General features: G+C 42.1%; 1 protein-coding gene across 2 annotated transcripts in view; it reads left to right on the top strand.

Annotated features, from left to right (window-relative positions):
• The window catches only part of SCP2 (sterol carrier protein 2), a 77,710-nt gene that overhangs the window by 39,597 nt on the left and 15,222 nt on the right, over nucleotides 1-22,891 (top strand). Inside the window, exons 12-13 of one of the 2 annotated variants that reach the window (XM_040978534.1) lie at nucleotides 11,051-11,203; nucleotides 21,007-21,110. In XM_040978534.1, the coding sequence (XP_040834468.1) occupies nucleotides 11,051-11,203; nucleotides 21,007-21,110 (257 nt within the window). Of the gene's footprint in view, nucleotides 1-11,050; nucleotides 11,205-21,006; nucleotides 21,111-22,891 lie in introns of both variants that reach the window. The other variant, XM_040978533.1, reaches the window with a different exon arrangement.

Genomic DNA, 22,891 nt, shown 5'->3' with positions numbered 1-22,891 from the left:
GGGTTTAGCTTATTCTTGGCTACCTTGGGTTTTTGTTTGTTTGTTTTAATGTGGATTGCACTCCTGGTACCTTTCCAGTTTGGTTTCAGTGTAGTGTTAGTTCCTGGTTGTCCAGGTTCAGTACATGGAGTTCAACTATTGCTTATTCTGTTCCCATCTTTGCATCGGAATGCCAGTAGTTTGCTGGCTCTCAAATATAAGGTCTTCATAAGAGATTGCTTTAGAATCTTATGGAGCTTTTTTTTTAAGATTTATTTATTTTTATTACAAAGTCAGATATACAGAGAAGAGGAGAGACGGAGAGGAGGATCTTCCATCTGATGATTCACTCCCTAAGTGAGCACAACGGCCGATGCTATGCCAATCCGAAGCTAGGATCCAGGAACTTCTTCTGGGTCTCCCACATGGGTTCAGAGTCCCAAGGCTTTGAGCTGTCCTCAGGTGCTTTCCCAGACCACAAGCAGGGAGCTGCATGGGAGGGAAGTGGAGCTGCCAGAACTAGAACCGGCACCCATATGGGATCCTGGTGTGTTCAAGGCGAGAACTTCAGCCACTAGGCCAAGCCACCGGGCCCTGCAGCTTTTTAACACGCATATACAGCCCTTCCTCTGGAGACCCTGGCTGCTAGGTCTGTGTTAGTCTTAGCAGTTTATGCATTTTGAAGTTCCTAAGAGCTTCCCATGCTCAGACAGAGTTAGGGACTAAATTTGGCATCTACAAGTCAGAGATTGCCCTCAGGAAATGTACAAGGTGCAGTCGATGTAGTAACATAAAGAACTATAATCAAGGCAGAATACAGGTGCAATGGGAGTAGCACAGATAGAACTGTGAAGAAAAGGAAGGTGGAATTGGGCAGGGGACCACTCGCTAAATACCCACCACTCGCCGCGTCCTTTGCTAGCATTTATGTGCACTTGGGTGATGGGACAGCAGAAAGAGAAAGCGTGTTTAAATTGAACTGGACTATTGGCCTTTTCCAAAGGGGTTTAAACTTCTCTATCCCCTAAAACTGTCCGTGTTGTTTTCTCAGTACCAACGGAAAATGCTTAACTACATTAGTTGCTGAGCAGTATCCTAAATGCTTTTCCTGTGTCCATACATTCAGTTCTCATGGTGTGTGTGTGTGTGTGTGTGTGTGTGTGTGTGTGTGTGTGTGTGTTGTAAAAGAAAAATATAGAGGCATGGAGAATTTAAGTAGATTCTGCAAAGGCACAAAGCTAGAGAGTGTCACAGACTCTCTACTGAGACTGTGTGTTTCTGCAGTCCCAGGTCTTCACTGTGGTTTTCCCTTGCGCTTTGTTCAGTGTAAATGCCCATCTTCAAGGTCCTCTTCAGTCTTACCCACCTTGGGAAGCTTTCCCTGTTTCCTTCATTTGTCCCATAGATGGATTTTCCCATTTATGAATTTCTTATTATATTTTCTCAATGCTTTTAATGTTTATGCTTGTACATATTGTAGCTATTTATAAGCTTAAGATGGAATCCCCCCATTTGATTAAGAGCCTATCAGGGCAGGATCTATATTTCAGTTGTCTCTTATCAGTGCGCAATATAAAAACTTTGCACATGTGAAGGAATGGCTGTGATGCATTATTGCTTCCTTAATCTGGAATGTGACAGGCACAGTATTACATTTGTAGAAAGGATTAGGATCATTGGGAAGAATTCATAGGAATGCAGACCTTTACCTGATATTAAGAATTAGCTTTTTCATTTTTTTAATTAGATTTAATTTGAAAGTGAGAGGGATACAGGGGCAGAGATCTCCTGTCTGCTAATTCACTTTCCATATGCCACACCACAGGCAAGTCTTGGGCTAGGCTGAAGATAGCAATCCCAGAATTTCATGTGTGGCAGGAAGCCAGGTCCTTGGATTATCACATTAGCAGGAAGCTGGATTGGAAGTAGTGTAACAGAACTCGAATCAGATACTCGGATACAGGATGCAGGTGTATCAGGCATTGACTTCATGACTGTGCCAGATGCCCACCACTCAGCTTTTCAAAGTGCAGTAAGCTCGCTCTGGCATTGTGATGCAGTGAGTCAAGCCACCCCTTGCAACTCTGGCATATACAAGTGTCATTCAAGTCCTGGCTGTTCTGCTCCTGATCCAGTGCCAGGGAAGGCAGTAGGATCGAGCCACGGTGCTTGGGCCCTAGCCACCCATGTGGGAGACTTGGATGGAGTTCTGGACTCTTAACATTAGCCCAGCCTAGTTTTGTATGTTGTCAATACTTGGGGATTGAGTGAGTAGGTGGAAGATCACTTCTTTTTTCTCTCCTGTCTCTCCCTCTTTATCACTCTGACTTTCAAATAAATAAGATTAATATTTTTTTAGAAAGCAAAAAAGAAAATAGTTGACAAGAATAGACTTTTAAAATGGAATAGGTTGGCTTTTGAGCATGTGGGTGACTCATCCCAGACATTGTGCCAGGATACAAGTAACAGCAGGGTTGTAAAGGGACTTGCCTGTGTGTTGGGGCCTGGGATTGGATGAGTTCTTAGATCCTTCTAGTTCTGAGGTGCTCTGATCTCCTAGAGGAATAGAATTCTTTCTCCATTTGAATTTACATAGCTCTTGATGTTTTTCATAGCTATCCTGTGATTTTTAATTTTTGTGATTTAGTATTTTTAGAGATATTATAGACTTACTTGCTTTTAAGATTTTGAATGAAAATGAAGTGAGAGTAAGTGAAATTTTAGCCACCAGGCCTAGAATGTACAAACCATGGCTTGATACTCTTTCCACATTACAAACAGTTTCCAAAAAAAAATTCTAGGGCACAGTGACTCTAAGACCTAATAGAATGTCATAAAGTCAGCAAGTCAGTAAGGCCGAAATAACTTTTTGCCAAAGTATTTATTTCACTTTTCATCATGTTTTTGTCACTATATTGTTAGGAATATTGTACTTTATCATTAAGCTCTTACTTACACTCAGCGGTCCCAGGAGAAATGGAACCCACAAGAATGTATTGCACTTGATACCAGTTGCTAGCTAGAGCAGCCAGGAGCAGGCCAACTCTTACCACTCCTGCCAAGTCAGGGAGAGAAGATATCGTGACTATATATTCTGTGTTCTACTCTGTTTTTTATTTAACTCTTTGTTTTATAGCTTTATTGAGAAAGTCACAATACAGGCAAGTTCACCTATTAAAGATACACAGTTTAGCAACTTGTGACTTACGTCTATGTCTGTTGAATTGTCATCATAGTCAGTATAGGGAAGGAATCCAGAAGTTTTCTCAGATTTCTCTGTGAATTTTCCTTCCCAGCTCTTGCCCTGCCTCGTCCAGAAGAGCCACTGGGCTGCTTTCTCTATGCACAAGAGTTTCTTGAGTTTTGTATACATGGAATCTTGCAGCATAGTCTTCGTCTTTGTTTTTGGTTTTTTTTAGGTTCATTTCTTTTCATTGCCATATAGTGTTACAATGTATGGGTATGTCTCAGTTTATTGATGATGGAGATTTTAGTTGTTTCCAGTATCAGCCTGCTAGGAGTAAAGCTACTGAATCATTCATGTGTTATTTTATAAATGCATATTTTCTCTTAAGTGAGTATCTTAGAATGGAGTGACTGAATTATTTGTTAAGTAGGGAAACTATCAACCATTTTCCAAAGTGCTTGTGCAGTTTTACATTCCTATCATCAATTATAAGAAAATTCTTGTTCATTTCATCCTGGTCAACATTTGGTATTGCCAGTCCTTTAAATGTTACCCATTCTAATTGTAATTGCATCTTCTTGTAGTTTTATTTTGCATTTGTTTAATGATATGAGCATCTTTTTATGTGTTTATTTGATACCTATATATCTTCTTGGTAAAGTGTATATTCAAATTTTTACCTGCTTTGTAAAAGATCCATTTATTTATTTGCAAGGCAGAGTTAAGGAGAAGGGGAGACAAACAGAGAATGTTCTAACTTCTGGTTTACTGTCCAGATGACTGCAGTGACTGCAGCTGTGCCATGCCAGTTCATCTGGTTGCCAGCATGATACCTCCGTTGCCTAATCCTCCACCTGCAAACACAGATATCCCACATGGGCACCAATTCCTGTCCCGACTGCTGCACTTCCCATCCAGCTCCCTGCTTGTGGCCTGGGAAAGCAGAATAGGATGGCTGAAATGCTTAGGACCCTGCCCCGACATGGGAGACCTGGATAGTTTCTGGCTCTCGACTTCAGATCAACTCCAGCGCTTGATGAACATTTGGGGAGTAAACCAGCAGATCTTTGTCTTGCCTTCTCTCTATAAATCTGCCTTTCCAATAAATAAACAAATCTTAAAAAAAAAAAAAAAACATGTGAACTCTTGACACTGACCTAGCTGCCTGCCTAAATTCATATCACAGGGCCTCAAGGCTTTGGGCCACCCTCCACTGCTTTCACAGGCCGTTAGCAGGGAGCTGGATCTGAGGTGGAACAGCCTGGACTGGAACTGATGTACAAGAGAGCTGTTGGAGCTGCTGGTGGTAACCTCATACTCCACTATGGCAGCTCCTGTTCCTTTTTAAGCTGGATTTTTCTTTCTGTTGAATCAAGAGTTTCTTTCTTTCTTTCTTTCTTTCTTTTTAGATTTGTTTATCTTTATTGGAAAGTCAGGTTTATAGAAAGAGGCAAAGATCTTCCTTCCATTGGTTCACTCCCCAAATGGGCACAACTGCCAGAGCTAAGTTGATTCAAAGCCAGGAGCTTCTTCCAGGTCTCCCATGCGCTTGCAGGGTCCCAAAGCTTTGGGCCATCTTTTACTGCTTTCCCAGGCCACAAGCAGGGAGCTAGAGGGAAATGGAACAGCTGGGATACGAACTGGCACCCATATGGGATCCTGGTGCTGGCAAGGTGAGGGCTTTAACCACTAGGCTACCAGGCTGTGCCCATTAATCAAGTTTTTTTTTTTTATCAGATAAATGCTTTGTAAAAATTTTCTCTTCAGCTGTGACTTTTTGTTCTGTTGGTAGAATCTTTCTCAAATTCATTCATTTATTGCCATTTATTTGAAAAAGAATGAGAGAGACCTTGCATCTACTGGTTTAGTCTCTATATGCATGCAACAGTTTACACTGGGCCATGTAGAAGCTGAGAGCCAGGGACTGCATCCAAGTTTCCCACATGTGTGACAGGAACCCAAGTTCTCAAGCCCTCACTTGTTGCCTCCCAGTGCATTAACAAGAGGCCCCCGTGGAAACAGAGGCAGGACTTGGTCCCAGACACTCTGACAGGGAAGTAAGTATCCTCAGTGGTGGCTTGATGTGCTGCCCTGTAACACCCACCTCAGTAGTGGTTTCTTACAGAATAAAAATTTTAAATTTGTTTAAAACCCCATTTATCAGTTCTGCAGATTTTATTTCTGGTGCTAAAGGAAAACATATGTTTTACTCACCCATCGTAAGGGTAATGGCTGACACTCTTTTAAGAAAGGCTATATGACCACAAGGAAAACAGCAATTTGCTTAGTTAAGTTTTATATGATAGAGCCTTCAGAAATGGAAACCAAAAGATCTAGAGGGGCCTGGCAGCATGGCCTAGCGGCTAAAGTCCTCGCCTTGAGTGCCCCAGAATCTCGTATGGGCACTGGTTCTAATCCTGGCAGCCCCACTTCCCATCCAGCTCCCTGCTTGTGGCCTGGGAAAGCAGTTGAGGACGGCCCAAAGCTTTGGGACCCTACAGCCGCATGGAAGACCCAGAAGAAGTTCCTGGCTCCTGGCTTCAGATCAGCATAGCATCATCCATTGTGGCCACTTGGGGAGTGAATCATTGGACGGAAGACCTTCTCCTCTGTCTCTCCTTCTCTCTGTATAGCTGACTTTCCAATAAATAAATATATCTTTAAAAAAAAGGATCTAGAAGAACTAATTTTTTTTTTTAAATCAGATGGTAAAGGTAATTATGGAAAACACAGTTAGACCAAAAGGGGGCGATGTACTGGTAATAAGCCAAGGCTTGTTTGATGAGGTTCTTCTTAAGCTCTGTTAACAGTGCCCCCTCTCCAATAAGCGGGGACAGGCCGGTGAGCTTTTGTATGCTTTGTGAGTTGCTTTCTGGGAATGGTGGGCGGACCGAGATGAGAAGCCCTCGGAATCAAGAAGGTTGCCTGACCTTCCCTTACCCTTCTGTCTCAGAAATAGTTTGCAAGCTAGCGGCGTGGGTATTGGGTTCTGAGCTCCTGCATGGTGTCATATCTGAGAAATGTTTGCTTAATCGCGTTTTTCCCTTTGTTTTATACTCTCAAGTATTAATTTAGGTCCGTGATTCGTTTGGAGGTAATTTTTGTAAGGGGCGCAGGTGTGGATTCAGTTTCATTCTTTGCATGTGAACTTTTTGTTTCACCTCCCTTTGTCAGGAAGATCGTGCTTTCTTTCCTGCATTGTCTTTGTGCCTTTGTCAGAAATCAGCTGTGCGTAAATGTACACGCGTGGCTGCTGAGCTTTCCCTTCTGTTCAGCTTATCTGTAATTACACTAGTGCCATCCTCTTTGGATGATTTCGGCAGTCTCAGTCCTCTGACTTTGTTCTTCTGTTTCAGAATTGTATGGTTATTTTAGGTCCTTATTTCCATAGAGATTTTAGAATCAGTTTGTTGACTTCTACAAACACATCTCCTGGGATTCTGAATAGGATTTCATTGAAGGTATGGATTCATTTGGGGATGATATTGAATTTTCTGGCCCATGAACTATATAATGAGCCATATATATATATGTAATTATGCTATATAAGTCTTAGACATCTTTTTTGAGATTTATCGCCAATTTCATTTTTAAAGTAATTTACATATTTAGAAAAAATATTTTATTTGAATGTCAGAATTACAGAAAGAGGGAGAGACAGAGAGCAAAGTCTTTCATCCACTGGTTTGCTCACCAGTGATCTCAGCTGGGCCAGGCCAAAGCTAGGAGCCAAGAGTTGCTTCCAGTTGTCCCTCTCGAGTGGTAGGGCTCAATCCTTTGGGCCATTTTCCACTGCTTAATTCACTCTACCACAGTGCCAGCCCTCTGAGCTCACTTGTGAATTCTACTAATTTTACAAAACTCTACCAGATTTTCTATATATATAAATAAGGTTGTGAATAAGCAGGGTTTATTTCTTTCCCTTGGTCACTATGAAATATGACCCTCTCTGTCCCTGATTAAATATTGCTCTGAAATCTTTCATGGCTGATTTAATATATTTAGCCAGATTTTAGCTAGTGTTAGCATTTTTCTGTTTCCATCCTTTTGTGTTTAACCTATTTGTGACTTTACATTTAAGATGCATTGGAAACATTTTACTGGTTCTTATTTTTTTCTTTACCCTGACATGACAATCTCTGTCTTTAATTGGGAGTGTTTAGACATTTCCATTTGGTGTCATGAATAATAAATATGGTTGATTTTGCTCTAGCCCTTTGTCTCTGTTTGTCCCAGCTGTTCTTTATTAAACCCTTTCCTTTTTTCCAGCCTTTTTTTTACAATTGAGCATTTTTTTCTCTATTTTATGTCTTTTACTGATTAATCTAGAAAGAACTTTGCCCTGTTATTTTTGGTAGTTGCTTGGTAGTTTATTATATACATTTTACCCTACTCTGTTATATTGCCTTATGCTTTCATTTCTGCTGGCTAGACTTTTTGATGAAATTTACATGTTAAATTGTCATGAATTTACATGTTTAAGCTCCACAATAGATTATTATTTTTGTTTAAACAACTGCTTTTTAAAAAGCTTTAAATAATAGTAACCAACTCCTCTGTTTAGCCTTGTAGTAATCTTAGAGTGAGTTTCACTCAGTATTTTTAGAAACATCCAGATTTCATACTCTTTAAATGTGTTATTGAGTCTTAGACTAATTATTTTTGTAAAAAAGTCAGCCAACGTCTTTTTTAAATGATGTTTACATAGTTGATCGGGATGGGAAGGATAGAGGGTTAGGGAAAAGTGGGTGAAACTATTGGGTCCAAATTTTGTTTTTCTTCCTCCTGTGTCTGGGATAAGGGGAGAGACAAGTGGAGAAGCTGCACCCAGTCTCCCAACTGCCCCAGTACCTGGGAATGGGGAATGGCCACCCCATATCAACCCAGGGTCCTCGGTGTGGACCCTCGGAAGATCTTCAGTCTGATGATTCACTGCCCAAGTAACCGCAGCAGCTTGAGCTGAACCATTCTGAAGCCAGGAGCCAAGAGCTCTTCTGGGTCTCCCACTCGGGTGCAGGGTCCCAAAGCTTTGGGCTGTCCTCGACTGCTTTCCCAGGCCACAAGCAGGGAGCTGGATGGGAAGCAGGGATTAGAACCGGCGCCCATATGGGATCCCAAGCGTGCAAGGTGAGGACTTTAACCACTACACTATCGCATCGGGCCCTGGACAGTAGATTTCTTTTTTTTTTTTTTTTTTAAGATTTATTTATTTATTACAAAGTCAGATATACAGAGAGGAAGAGAGACAGAGAGGAAGATCTTCTGACCGGTGATTTACTCCCCAAGTGAGTGCAACGGCCGGTACTGTGCCAATCCAAAGCCAGGAGCCAGGAACCTCTTCCGAGTGTCCCACATGGGTTCAGGATCCCAAAGCTTTGGGCCATCATCAACTGCTTTCCCAGGCCACAAGCAGAGAGCTGGATGGGAAGTGGAGCTGCTAGGATTAGAACCGGTGCCCATATGGGATCCTGGCATGTTCAAGGTGGGGATTTTAGCCGCTAGGCCACACTAGTTGGCCCCGTAGATTTCTTTTGACTTCCATTTTCACAGATCTAGATTTGGAAAGTGCAGGAAACTCTTGTTCGTCTGAAATCAGACAGCCAGAAAGCTCAAATGACTATTGTTCTCCCATCCTTAGCTTTTCTGCAAAGCAAGTCAGAGAGAAAATCAGCTGGTGATAATATGGATTTTCATTTCCTCCCTGCCTTCCTTTTCTGCCTCATGTGAGAGTGCAGGTGCTGAGTAGATATCTGATGTGTCATAGCTTCAGTATTAGTAGTGTGGTGTGATTGAAGTTGTTACGACATCTGGAAGCTTTCCAGTGTCCATCCGTATTCCACCCATTGGTTTATCTCCATACCCTCCCCCTTAGCTGTCTTGAACTTCCCCTGCACTAACTTACTATTGTGCAAGCTCTTCTCCGTTCTTAAAGCATTCTTGAACCACACAGATATGGTTAAGTCCCTTGTAATTTCCCAAGTGATAAGGATGATAGGTAGTATTTATTCTCCTACAAAGTTGCTAAAACACTCTGAATTTCCTAAGTGATAGGAGTTACTCAACTTTCATGGTACTTGAGTTTATGCAAATGAGGTGTGAGGGCGGGACCACTAAAAAGCTTCCAGATAGTCTGGTCACGATTATTAAATGATCATTAAGTGAATATTGAAACTTCCAGCTGCACCCCCAGTCTCTGGAAGGTGGTTGTGGATGGGGGGTGCTGGTGATCAAGCTCTATGAAAGCTTCATGCAGATGTGATCAGCTTGTCGGTGGTGAATCCACCTGTGCCCTAGGAGGGCTGCCCACAAATGCCTGTGGGTTCAAGGTGTTTCCAGAATTCACCCTTAGCAACTCTTCACCTTGGTCTTCTAGAACATCCCTGAGGTCTGTGAGCCATCCTAGCAAATTATTCAAACCCTGCGAGGGGGTCGTGTGCACACAGGCTTGTAGCCAGTTCTGGCAGTCCTGTGGGACTGAGCCCTCACCCAGGGAATGTTAACCATTCCCCAGTTATTTCAGTTTGTTTTGGTTTTTTCTCTGGTACACACGGTAATAAACAGGTATATTTGACTGTAAAACTTGTGTATATTTGGTTTTCAAGGCATTTTAAGGGCTCTTGATAACTTTGTACTTTGCTTTCCAGAAGTGTTGTGCTGGTTTAAATTTTTCCAGTGCTATTTGGAAGTGGATGTCTTGCTGCAATTTCCTCAGCATTGATTTGTTTCCATTTTTTGTTCCTTTGTATTTCTGGTTTTGTTTGTTTTCTTTGTTATTAATTTTTTTTCCATTTTTAAGCCTTTTTTCCCTACTAATCTGGTTAAAATGGTAACTTTCTTTTTAAATTGCCTTTTAAATATAGTTATAAACTGTGTATGTATTCTTTTGTGTAGCTAACTAGCAGTATTTTCTCACCATGTAAAACCAATCTGAATATTCTTGTAAAGTAAATTTTAGTAATATGGATTGCCCTGAATTTGGATATACCACAGTCATTTCATTTTGATCTGCAATTTTCAAAATATATGCAATTTTGAAAATCATTAAAGGAACAATGACCTAAATACTGTTTTACCATAAGACTGATTGTAATGTGTATGTTCTTCAAGCGAATTAAAGACGTTGTTGATTTTGACACTGCTTAGAAATGAAAAGTAGCTGTTGAAATTTCTCGGGAAGGTTGGGACTTGCAAGGGAAGCTCAGTCAGAGGTTGTACCTGGCAGGGAGGAACTAGTTGGTGCTGGTAGGACATTGTAACTCGGCTATCCTGTCCTGCCAGTGTACCTACGGCCTGGAGTTAGCCAGCCTTGTGACCATCACCGATTATTTAACTTTTCTATTTCTCAATATTTGCACCAATTGGTTTTTTCCAGATGCAAAGAACTTTGATTTTGCGATCCCAGGGCTGGAGTGTCTATGTGAACCCAGAGCTTTTCTTGTGAATAGCTGCAAATATGTCGGGAAAGCAATTCTTGCTCCAGACACCTTGAGGAAAAGAAGGGGCGGGGGGGGGGGGGGGGGATTCCTCATAACAATTAAGTGGGTTTTTTTTTTTTGATTGTTTGTTTTGTTTTTTGTTTTTTAAGGGAAAGTGGGTTTCCTAATCCTGGATTCTTTTCTTCTGATATGTTATTTTTCCTGAGCCAGACAACTGTACATGCAGTGTTTTCGCTTTGCATGTGTCAGCAGATGGTAGTCTGGATAAGTGGAAAGAGTACAGGGAATTTCTTAAGCCTGGCTGTTGTCTAAATACAGAGATTACTTAGGAGGAAAAAGTAGCTACGGTCAATGCTGAAAGAGAAAGTACTTAATCAGATGCTTTAAAAGTCGTGATTAAACGCTAGCCCAACCCGCGGCTCTGGCTGCTCTGTGTTCGATTTGCCAGGTCTGGCTCAATGTGCCGAGCTGTGCTGGCAGCTGAGAGGGGAAGCCGGAAAGAGGCAAGTTCCTGGAGCGAAGGTTGCTCTGCAGCATAACCTGGGTCTCGGAGGAGCTGCGGTGGTCACTCTCTACAGGATGGGGTTTCCCGAGGCCGCCAGGTAAGTCTGCTGACTTTCCTTTCGGGGAAGTCTTTCCCTGTAAAGCAACCCTAGTAGTATTGTCTTAGGATTCAAAGAAAAGTATCTAGTTCCAGTGCTGTAATAACGCGGCTTTGAGACTGGCCATCAGGTTTTAGCTATAAACCAACCTCGGGGAAGTTCTACTCAGGAAAGAGAGGTGCTGGGCCAGAAGGTGGAGCCGTGGTCACCCTTGCTTTCCTGTCCCCTGTCAGTGCCCGCAGGTGCCCTCTGGCCTCCGGATTCCTGGTGTCTCTGGCTGACTTTGTTCCTCTTGGTCAAGGGCCTGGCCATCAGAGAAGTGTCCCTCTTTCCCCAGGGGGGCAGCTGTCCTTTCCCTCTGAGCCGACTCTCCTCCTGGGCAGTTCATTTGTTTCCAGCCTCCTGCTGTCATTTGAGGGTTGGCATCTTTGCACCTTTCTCTTTCCATTCTCTCCATGTGCAGACATGTTCAGCGATTCCTCAGAAACTACCCTGTCTTCTTCACTGTGGTCTCTCCTGATGAGCCCTCTCTCCTCGCTTTTCCACGCTGGAGTATTCCAGTCTGATTTCTTACCACCTAAGGCAGGATCACCAATGGTCTGAATGAAATGAAAATGTCTTTATTTTCCCTCCTCACTCTAATCCTACTGCAATCTTGAATACTGATTGTTTCTTGAAGTTCTTAGGGATTGTTTAATCATCTGTTCACACTCTTTTTCCGCAAAGGATATGGGATATACCTCATTTATAGAATTAGTCGTAATTCTTACTTTTTATAAGCTCTGAAATATCTTTATCTTCTCACTCTTCTGTCCATAATATCATTTCTGTGGCAAAAATTCTGTCTTTCACAGTTCATCTCTTGAAATACCCACAGCACTCGGTCCCTCTTGGATTCTATCCCACTTGGTTTGATCGCAGTGTGGTGCAGCTTGTTGTGATTCTGCTGTATGAAATGGATATGCCTAAAATCATGGCTTACTCTTCTTGCTCCTGGACTTTCTCTTTTTTTTTTTTTTAAGATTTATTTTTATTATTTTTTCATTGGAAAGGCAGATATACAGAGAGGAGAGAGAGAGAGGAAGATCTTCCGTCCGATGATTCACTCCCCAAGTGAGCCGCAACAGCCGATACTATGCCGATCCGAAGCCAGGAGCCTCTTCCGGGTCTCCCACGCGGGTGCAGGGTCCCAAGGCTTTGGGCCGTCCTTGACTGCCTTCCTGGGCCACGGGCAGGGAGCTGGAAGGGAAGCGGGGCTGCCGGGATTAGAACCGGCACCCATATGGGATCCCGGGCGTGCAAGGCGAGGACTTAACCACTTGCACCACTGCCCCTGGACTTTCTCTTAAAAGGGTGAATATTCATTGAACTGAATTAAGTAAAAAGTATTGAATCTTAACTTTATTCCTAAGCCTGATTTCTTCATCGTGCTGATCTCTGTGAAACTCTCAGTAGAATCTTTACAATAAGGAGCTCCTGTAGCTACCATGTTAATGTGGCTGATTTGCTCAGAGCAGGACGACATGAAATTTGGGATCATAGGAAAGCAGAATCCTGAAATAAATTCACATAATTTGTTAATGATTAATAATAAATTAGCTTGACATATTGCAAATATTTTGGTAGGTTTCCTAATAGAGCATAGCTCAAACAACGGCCAGAGTTGGAGTTTTTAAAACTTTAACTCTGTGCAAATGTAATTTTAAAATGTTACTGTGGTTTGGCTTTATTTTATTTATTTTTAAAAAGATTTAATTAACTTATTTGTGGCTTGGCTTGCTGCACCACAGTGCCCTATCGATAGTTTGGTTTTAAGTGCAGGAATTTTAGGCTTCCCATTGTGCATCATCTACCTTGCGTAGTTACTCATTTAGCTGACTTGGAAGGAGAAACTACTGCATGTTTAGACCTCCTGAACATGCCCTTCTGTGGGCAAGGAAGGGTGTTCTTTCCTTAAAACACAGTGGGTGCTCAGAGGAAGCACTGCCATAGAGAAGGTAAATTGGAACTGGTAAGACTGGTCTTGCCTGGCAGAAAGGCAGAGACGGTCCTTCCAGGCCTGTACATAGGTGGAGAGGTTTAAAAATACAGAGAGGTTGGGCAAGTGTTGTGTGGGTTAGAGCGTAGATTACCTTGTGTGTACTTGTGTAAAGGGCCAGGGTTTATACTGTGTAGGTGACAGGACTTGCCTCAAATGCTGTGCTCAGGAGTGTAGAACTTACCCTGGATGTAGGTTTTAACAAAAGATCAAGTGAGCGTATCATACTGTGCCATTATTTTGAACTGGATGATGTGGCAATCAGAAACTAGGAGTGTGTAGGAGGCCATTTTAGTAATATAGACTTGGAATGTTTAGTGCTACAACAGGGCCTTGAAAACAAAGAGGAGAAGTCAAACTTAAGCCCTGTGACCAACTGCATTTGACTTGTACTTAAACTGTAGGCCAGTTTTGAACATGGATATTGACTATAGATGAAAATATCCTATTCAGTTTTTCTAAATAGGGAGTTTACACAGACTGAAAGGAAGTAAGCTTGAATTCTATACTGTATTAGATGAAACCTGTTGTAAAAACTCAACTTCATTTTGATTTTTCATCTGAGTTATAGTATAATTCACATACAGTAAAATTCACCTGTTTTAGTATATTTCTGTAAGTTTCAACAAGCGTAGAGTCAGCTACCACCATGATCAACATATCAGTTCTAAGCGATACAGAGGAGAGACAGAGATCTTTCATCTGCTGATTTACTCCCTTGATTGATCAATTGATCAGTTGATTGATTGATTTGAAAAGCAGAGTGACAGAGGGAGAGACAGAAGCCTTCCATCTGCTGGTTTACCCTCCAGATGCTTCCTAGCAGCTGGGGCTGAGCCAGGCTCAAGCCAGAGCTGCTTCTAGGTCTCCCACATAGGTACAGGGTCCCAAGGCCTTGAGCCATCTTCCACTGCTTGGAGCTGAATGGGAAGTGGAGCAGCTGGGACATGGACTGGCACTCATATGGGATCCTAGTGCTTGCAAGGGGAGAATTTAGTCACTTGGCCACCATACCAGGCCCCCTTGATGATTTTTTAAGTTAATTATTTGTTTTGTTTATTCACTAGCACTCTGTTGTAAGGAAGAGGTCCCCCTTGTGCTCTAGTTGACAGATTTTGTATATGTACTGTAGGAACTCATGGATTACTGTTTTATTCAATATAGCAATTATTTTGATGCTCAGTTCCTCTGACTTAGCCAGTGGAAAGTCCTTCAAGCTGGCTCATAGGTCCCCATGATTCTCCTCAGACCTTGCTTTCTGGCTCAAGAAGATGTTCCAGTCTTGCCCTGTTCTTTCCATGCCGTGACACCAGCTTCAAAGAATCCTGGTTCCTTTTGGAAACCACACGTGACTGGCTGCTGTGTGGTAGACCTTCGCAGCGCACAAGCCCTACAGTAGTTCCCTTACAACTAGCGACTTAAAGGACACATATAATAACCTGAAATGAATTGTATCTGCCTCTATACGCATCTAGCCCCCAGTTTGTTAGCAATTATGTAAGACTAGTTAGGTACCACCTTAGGTGAAATCGCTTAAATTTTTATGCGCTGTGATTAGCAGGACAGTGTTGATCTATGGGAAGAGTACCATGTCAACTTTCCTTTTGTTAAGAAAATATTGAAAACAGTGCTTAGGAACACAGTAACTTAGAAGTGAAAAAAACAAACCATACACTACCACATGCAGTTGTTCAATAAACTGGCAGATTTCTTGGTGCATTTTCAGTTGTGTTTTGTATTTCTCTAGGTCAGGAGTGTTGTTAAATGGGAAACATGGTTTTGTTGATTAAAATGCAGCTATCACTTAGAGTTTTGGAAGAAATGAGCATGAGTCTTTAGAATGGGAATACTTCTGGCTGGTCACCTTGCACATGTGTCCTGGGAGGACCTGCTTACACCTTGCACCATGTCCTGTAGGCTGTTCTGGCTGGGATGGGACTGCGTGCCTGCTCTGAGGTCAAAGGGAGTTGCTGATTGCAAATTTACTTTACTCCCTAGTACTTCTATACATTGAGCAACAATCCCTAATCAGAATGAATTGATAGCTGGCTAAATGTTAATCTGAAGATGAAGATTTGATTAAAATGTAGACTTTTGTATTCTTCACAAACATTAAGAATACCAGCAGCCACTTTTAAACAGCAATTTAATCAGAGACCTAATTCATAAGTCACGCAATTCATCCAATTAAAGTGTACTTTCTGTGGTTTTTAGTACATCACATTGCTATGCAGCTAGTACCATAATCAGTTTTTGAGCATATTTATTACCCCAGAAAAACTGTATGTATCCACTAACTACCCAACCCTTCTTCCTTATAATTTCTGACAGCCATGTACTTTGTATTTCTATGGATTCTCTTAATGGATATGTCATATAATAAAGAACATATGTTGTGTGATCTTTCGTGGTTGGCTTTGGTCTGGCCCAGCCCTGGCTGCTGCGGCCATTTGGAGAGTGAACCAATAAATGGAAAGATCCCTCTCTATCTCTCATGTAACTTTCAGAAATAAATATATCTTTTAGAAAATCCAAAATTTAGTTTGTACCAGAAGAATTTTGTATGTAAAGAATTCACTAGAACATTGTTTTGTCAGTATCAGTAGTCTTTTTCTGAGATTAAATTGTTACATTTAGTAGTTTTAGAAGAGAGCTCTAAGTTTTAAGGAGTGAGAGATTTTTCAGCAAATATTGATGAAACTTTGTATGTGACCTTTCTTCCTAATTGTAATTGGTTAATCAATAGCTTGATGAGCTTTTCAAATCAAATAAGATAGAGAGATCTGTGACCTTTGGGAACGTGGTTGGACACTGCTCCAAGAGGATCAAGATATTTTGTACTAGTGTCAGTAATTATTTTATCATACACTATCATATATGTAACTAAGAGTTCACAAGTTTAGAGGTGATGACTGATGCTGAAAAAATCAGTCATTAATGAAATGAAGCTGGCCCTCTGTCTTCCTGCCCTACTCAGAGATTGACTAGACAAATGTGTCCCATTATGCTGTAGATCATTCTACTCTGTATGCAAAAGGAAGAGCTGGGGATTGGAGTAGGGCAAGTTCAGCTCCTTTCAATCACTGCGTATTTGCTGTGTGATTGTGTGCTGAAAAGTCCTTTTTTTTTTTTTTCTTTAAAGTTGTAAATCTGCTCTTGAGAAGCTGTGGAGTCTGACAGAAGGAGAGTTTCCTGAGTTGAGCCTTGAGAGGGAAAGGGAATTTGCAAAGACTGGGCCCTCCCAACACAGCAGTCTGTGATGGCAGAAATGTGGTGGGCTTGGCTGGAGTTTGGGTTTCACTCTGTGATCATATGAACATGATTCCTTTAGTAGTCTCATTTTTCGACTTTAGATTTTCCATACATACCCTTTCATCCTCTCTGCTGATCATTTTGCCTTATACTTTATTGAGAAAATAGAAGCCATTAAACCCAAACTCTGTTCTCATCTGTTACGAGATAGCCACAACTGCACCCAGCTGGTCCTCTGCCTGCCTTTGAATCATATCCTGTCACAGGCTGCTGAATCCCATCCCCTGTTGCCTCCTCGAGATTCCTCTCCTCACATCTCCTTTCTCCTGGGTCGTTGCCATTGACAGGCCAACATGCTCTGATAGGTTAAGTCAGACCCTCCTTGAGATGCTTTCCTGTGCTGCAACAAGCCTGAGCCTGGAGGATGTTACACTAGGTGGTAATCAACAAAAAGGCAAATCCCGTGTGATTTCACCTATGAGGTACTTAGAATAATCATATTCATTAGGACAGAAAGTAGATGGTTGCTAAGTTGGGCAAGGGGACAAGCAGGTATTAGAGTTTACTGGGTAAAGAGTTTTCTGTTTTACAAGTTGAAACAATTATGGAGCTGGATGGTGGTCATGGTTACATAAGATTCTAGTCAACATTTAATACCAGTCATCATTCATTTAGAAATGATTAGGGTGGTAAATTTTATGTGATGTGAATTTTAACACAGTACAAACAATGGAAGAAACTAAAAGAGAACTCACATATGTCCATATCCAGAAGGAAAGCTACATTTCCATTAGATAGCTGTCAAAATAAAGATGTTACTTGTGTCTGCCCTCCAATAGCCACATCTGTTTTGATACCACAGTCCCTTTCAGTGACCACTCCATGTACTGTCCTCCTAAAAGTAACTTTCAAAAGAGCCCTGGTGTCTCATTTTCACTCTCCCCTGTCTTCAGCTCACTGTAATCTGACTTCCACCCTCCACCACTTGAAGTGCTCTGTCCTGGTCCTTGTCCTCCTCATGCTGCCGAATGGCCTGACCTTTTGGCAGCACTTACTGCTTTAGTCCTTCCCCAGACACCCTGTGTCCTCACAGTTCCCTGGCTCCAGGCTGTCCGGAATCGTCTTGCATCAATCACTGCCTGCTGCTTCCTTCTGTGTTCCAGACCACTAAGCAGGGCTTCAAGGGTTATCCTCTTCCCAAGAGTCTCCCACTGTCTAGGCAGTACATGTCAGTGTGCTGCTGATGACTGCCTGTGGACTTTGGTGTCCAGCTGCCTTCTCATCTCACAAGTAGCTCATGTGGAATGTACCCAAAGGAGAAAGTGGTACCCTTCACTTCCCTGCATCCACCTTTGTCTGAAATGGCACTACCATCCTCCATTACTCAACCCAGAAGGCTGACTCATCCTTGCTTTTCTTCTGCTCTTATACAAGGGTTCCTCAGAAAGCTTGTGGGGAGATGAAATTAAAAGATGTTTACTTTGGTGCAAATATTTTTCAAAATCCTTTTCATAGTACATATTCCCCATGAGCTTTCTGAAGACCCCTGTGCTTCCCTCGCTCCCAGCAGCGGAGCCTGTGTGTTCTAGTTCCAGTTGAATTACTTCTTGCTCCCATCACCCCTGGAGACAGCTGCCTGATCCCAACCACCATCACCTCTTGTTGGGAACCCCTCTGGCAGCCTCCCCAACTTTTTTTCTTTCCGTCCCTTTTCCCTTTGTTCCTCTGTACAATTCCAAGAATAACCACAGATCAGCTCTTCCACTTCCCTGTTGCTGTTTCTGTGAAGTGCTCTATTCCCTAGATGGCAGGATCCCCTTCTGGTCTCCGTCTGTTTCATGTGACCTCATGCTCTGTGTCCTGTCCCTGCCGCCCTTTGCTTTCTTTTAACACGCCAAGTTCTCTTCTCCCTCAGGATCTTTGCAGTTTCCTCTTAGGATAGCTCCTCTCCCTCCCACCTTGCCTTTTTCTTCTTTTCATAGGATCTTAGCATCAGTTCACTTGTAAGAGAATTTCCTCACTGGCCTGCCTGCATAAAAATGATTGGGGGTGGGGAGCTCAGTGTTATGTGGTATAAATTTTAACAGTAAAAACATTTAGAAAAGATACTTTCAAAGTTCTAGAACGCACACATGTCCACATGCAGAAGGAAAGCTGCATTTCTCTAAGATATCAATTAAATAAAGATGTCAGGTTTTCTTTGTTTGCTTCCTACAATTTGATTGCTTGCAGTGTGCAGTTATTTTGTGTCTTCTGTTTCTCCTCTAGTGGAAGAGTGTAAACTCACTGGATCTGGTGTTGCCATTGTGTCACTGGGCAGACATTCATTATTCATGTTATGGCAAGGAGCGGTCATTTAGTATTTATGAGATGAGGAAAAGGAGAGATGGATGGGGGTGTTTTGGGAAGGCAGAGGGAAGGAGAGGAGTAGATGAGGAAAGACTTGTTTACTGAGCCGCAGCTGCAGTCCTGAGCCTTCACACAGTTCCCTGCGCCAGGTCCAGTCCTATGCCTGGGTCTGTCAGAGGGATGACCCGACAGCCTGAGGGACTCTCCTCTTCCTAAACCCCACACGTGAAGTTGTGGCTGTGTTTGTGGATTGTGGTCAGCTGCCCTTCCCCCAGGATCCCACTGAGGCTTGCAGTCACGAACATTGTGCACCTTCTTCCCCACCTCCCCACTGTGTGCTGAGCTGCAGAAACTGGCTCCAAAATGTGTCACCAGGTGCATCGGGTGGCTTCTGGGAGGCCAACCCAGGCCTTTGTAAAGGCTGTATTCCCTCTGCCACCTTGGGCTGTTTTCTCTAACTACTTCCTAAGCAGGTAACTAATGGCAGATGATGTTAAATTCTTGCATTTCAGGAGAAAATGAATCTTGAGTCCAACTCTGCTTACTGTCCATTCCTGTCCAACCTTCTGTTGACATCTTCCTATGCCTCAACCACAGCAGTGCTCACTCATCCCACTGTCTACCTGCTTGACTCTCTGGGCCATTTGTCCTCTGAAAGCCACATTTATTTTATTTTTATTGATTTACCTATTTTTAAAGATTTATTTATTTGAAAAGCGGAGTTGGAGAGGAAAGGGGAGACAGACCAAACCCAAAAGCCAGGAACTTTACCCATGCTTCCCAAATATCCAGTTCATATCCGACCATTCTTCTTTATATTTAAAATAATATTGAAATACTTGCCCATGACCTATGAAACTCCCTTCTGTCTTTGACCTTAAATCCTTCCATTATACTCCAGCTGTATTGGGATTCTTATATGAGGGGATCTTCTAAAAGTTTGTGGAAAATGCATGTTAAAAAGCAATTTTACATGAATCTCAAAATTTTTTTGCACTAGATAAACTTAATTTGGCTTTTCTGTGAGCTTAAGAATTATGTTTTCATTTATTTGAAAGACATTCAGTCTGGATCTTCAATGTAAGTGATAGGGACCCAAACACTCCTGCCGTCACCCACTGTCTTCCAAGGTATGCACCAACAAGAAGCTGGGTTCCATGAATTCTTGGAAGTATTTGCATATTTCCCTAATGGCTGAAGATGTACATATTTGAAAGGCTGAGTGGTGGAGCCATCTTCTGCTGTATTCCTAGGCACTGGTTCATATACTGACTGTTCTGCTACTGCTACCAGTTAAGCTCCCAGCTAAGCACCTGGGAAAGCAGTGGAACATAGCTCAAGTGCCTGGATCCCTGCACCCACGTGGGAGACCAGAATGGAGTGCCTGGCTCCTGGCTTTGGCCTGGCCCAGCCCTGGCTGTAGCAGTCACTTAAGGACTGAAAGGGCATACATAAGATATCTCTCTCTCTCTCTCTCTCTCTCTCTCTCTCTCTCTCTCTCTCGGTCACTCTGCCTTTCAAATAAATCTCAGCTAAATCCTCACCTTGAAAGTACTGGGATCCCTTATGGGCACTGGTTCGTGTCCCGCCTACTCCACTTCTCATGAAGCTCCCTAGCTCCCTGCTCATGACCTGGGAAAGCAGTAGAATATGGGCCAAAGTCTCCGGACTTGGCACCTGTGTGGGAGATCTAGAAGAAGCTCCTGGCTCCAGATTGACTCAGTTCTGGTGGTTGTGGCTGTTTGGGGAGTAAACCAGAGAATGAAATATCTTTCTCTCTTTCTCTCTGTAAAGCTGATATGCCTTTCCAATCAAAATAAATAACTTTTTATAAAAGTAAGTAATTAAGTAAATCTTTATCCCCTTACCCTGCCTTACTTCCTTCATAGGAACCACAGTCTGCTTTTGGCTTGTTAATTGTGACTTCATTGAGGGTAGCGTCTTTGGTTTATTGTACTTTCAAGAACACTGCCTACAGTGAGCACTCAATTTTTGCTGAAAAAACAATGAAATGAAAAGCTTAATTGTTTTAGGTTTTTACTAAATATATTTTTGGGGGATAAGAGTTTTAACATTGTTCTTAGGATTTTTGAAAATAACTATTGTATAAATATTGAAAAGCTTATACCTATGTGGCTCCACAAATTATAATTCTTCTCCCCTGTTCTTTCAGAACCCATCAGATTAGGGCTTCTCCAACCAGCTCTGCGGGTGATGGATTTAAGGCAAATCTCGTCTTTAAGGAGATTGAGAAGAAGCTTGAAGAGGTAAGATTTTACACAAATCTTACTGGAAGGGCCCTGAAGCAAGAGGGAGTAGACATGGATTTCAGGTGTCACCAGGAGGTGGTAATACAAGCCGAAATTTTTATCTTGTTGCCAAGTCTAAAATGTATTTCAGATATCTAAGTGTCGGTAAAAACGTTCTTATAATTTAAAAGTACATTTCTAGAGAAGTAATTTTAGATTTGACCCATGAACTATAATAAATGATCTTAAAATGTCACTCTTAGTACTCTCTTTGTCAAGGAGCTACTGAATTAGAGAAGTTCATATGTAAAGTAGTTTTATTTCTTTTGGTGTAATTTCTTCTGAAATTAAAACATCTTGTGTGGGATTGTTACAAAGGATGATTAAAATGAGTCTTTAAATGCATGTGATAGCAAACATTATTTTCAAAAAGAAATAGTTTTGTGTTTTTTTCCAAAGTAGTTGCCCTCGCCCCAAATATATTATTTATTTGGGGCCGGCATTGTAACAGAGCTGGTAAAGCCATCACCTGCAACATCACCACTCCCTATGGGCGTACGTCCAGATCCTGGCTGCTCTGCTTCTGATCCAGCTTCCTGCTGATGGCCTTGGAGAGGCAACAGAAGACAGCCAAAGTGCTTCGGCTCCTGCTTTCTACGTGGGCAACCTGGGAGAAGTTCTTGGCTCCTGCCTCAGCCTGGCCCAGGCCTGCCATTGTAGTCATCTGGGGAGTAAACCAACACATGGAAGATAGATCTCCTCTCTCTCCTTGCTGCTCGCTCCCTCTAACTCTGTAAAATAAAGAAGTAATTTTTTTTTTTTTTTGGAAAAAGGCCATACTTATTTATTTGGAAAACCGTGTCAGAGGGGGACAGGCAGAGAGAGAGAGAGAGAGAAAAAAAAAAAGAGTTTCTATTCCATTGACTGTTCCTATTTCATTCTCTCCCCAAATGGACTTAACAGCTGGGGCTGGGCTGGGCCAGCCTGAGATCAGGAGCTTGGCATTGCACCTGGGTCCTTCAGCTGGGTGCAGGGGCCCACGGCCTTGGGCTGCTTCCCCAGGCTCATTAGCAGCAAGCTGGGCTGGAAGCAGAGCAGCTGGGATCAGGTGAATGCAGATGCCAGTGTCCTAGGCTGCAATTGACCTGCTTTTCCATAGTACTGGCCCCTCAGTGTAGTTGTTAATTTGCTATTTTCTTGTTGTAAAAAAAAAAATTACAGTAATTAAAAAAAAATCACAGTATATAGAAATGCTTAAAAGTTTAAAAAATTTGAAGTCTTTACAAAATCTGTCCATTAGAGTTCACTAAAAACAGTAGTGAACATTCTTTCAGATATCTCTCTGAGATATCTAAGTAGGAAAACATGATGCCTGTGGGTTTTTAAGTTATACTCTACATACAGATCTGTTTTAGGGCATAATAATTTGTCTTTGATAGCAAATAATCTCTAAAGCAACTGAAGAATAACTCTCCAAAAAAACCAGTTATTCTCTTTAGGTAAAATTAGATTTAATTCTGTTTCAAATTTTGGAGCAATATGAGATTTCATTATTGATATTAGATCTGAGACCATATAAAGCTTGGGTTTAGCCATAGTGCATGTCCGTTATGGTGGTCAAAGTGAGTTGAAATAAACGTTTGTGGAGGGCAAGCAAACAATGTGCATGTTTCCTAACTCCCTTTCTGCTGTGTCAAAGGACTTGTTAGCATCCAAGGGGGAGAACAGCTGACATGCCTGTTGTGTTTGTGAGAGAGCCTTCCTTTTCAGGATTTTCATAATGATCAGCAGCTTTCCTG

Source organism: Ochotona curzoniae, unplaced genomic scaffold (genome assembly GCF_017591425.1).
Source record: "Ochotona curzoniae isolate NIBS_2020 unplaced genomic scaffold, NIBS_Ocur_1.0 contig_291, whole genome shotgun sequence".
Lineage (NCBI taxonomy): Eukaryota > Metazoa > Chordata > Mammalia > Lagomorpha > Ochotonidae > Ochotona > Ochotona curzoniae.
Note: the sequence above shows the minus strand (reverse complement) of the source record. Positions and strands in the feature narration are given on the sequence as shown.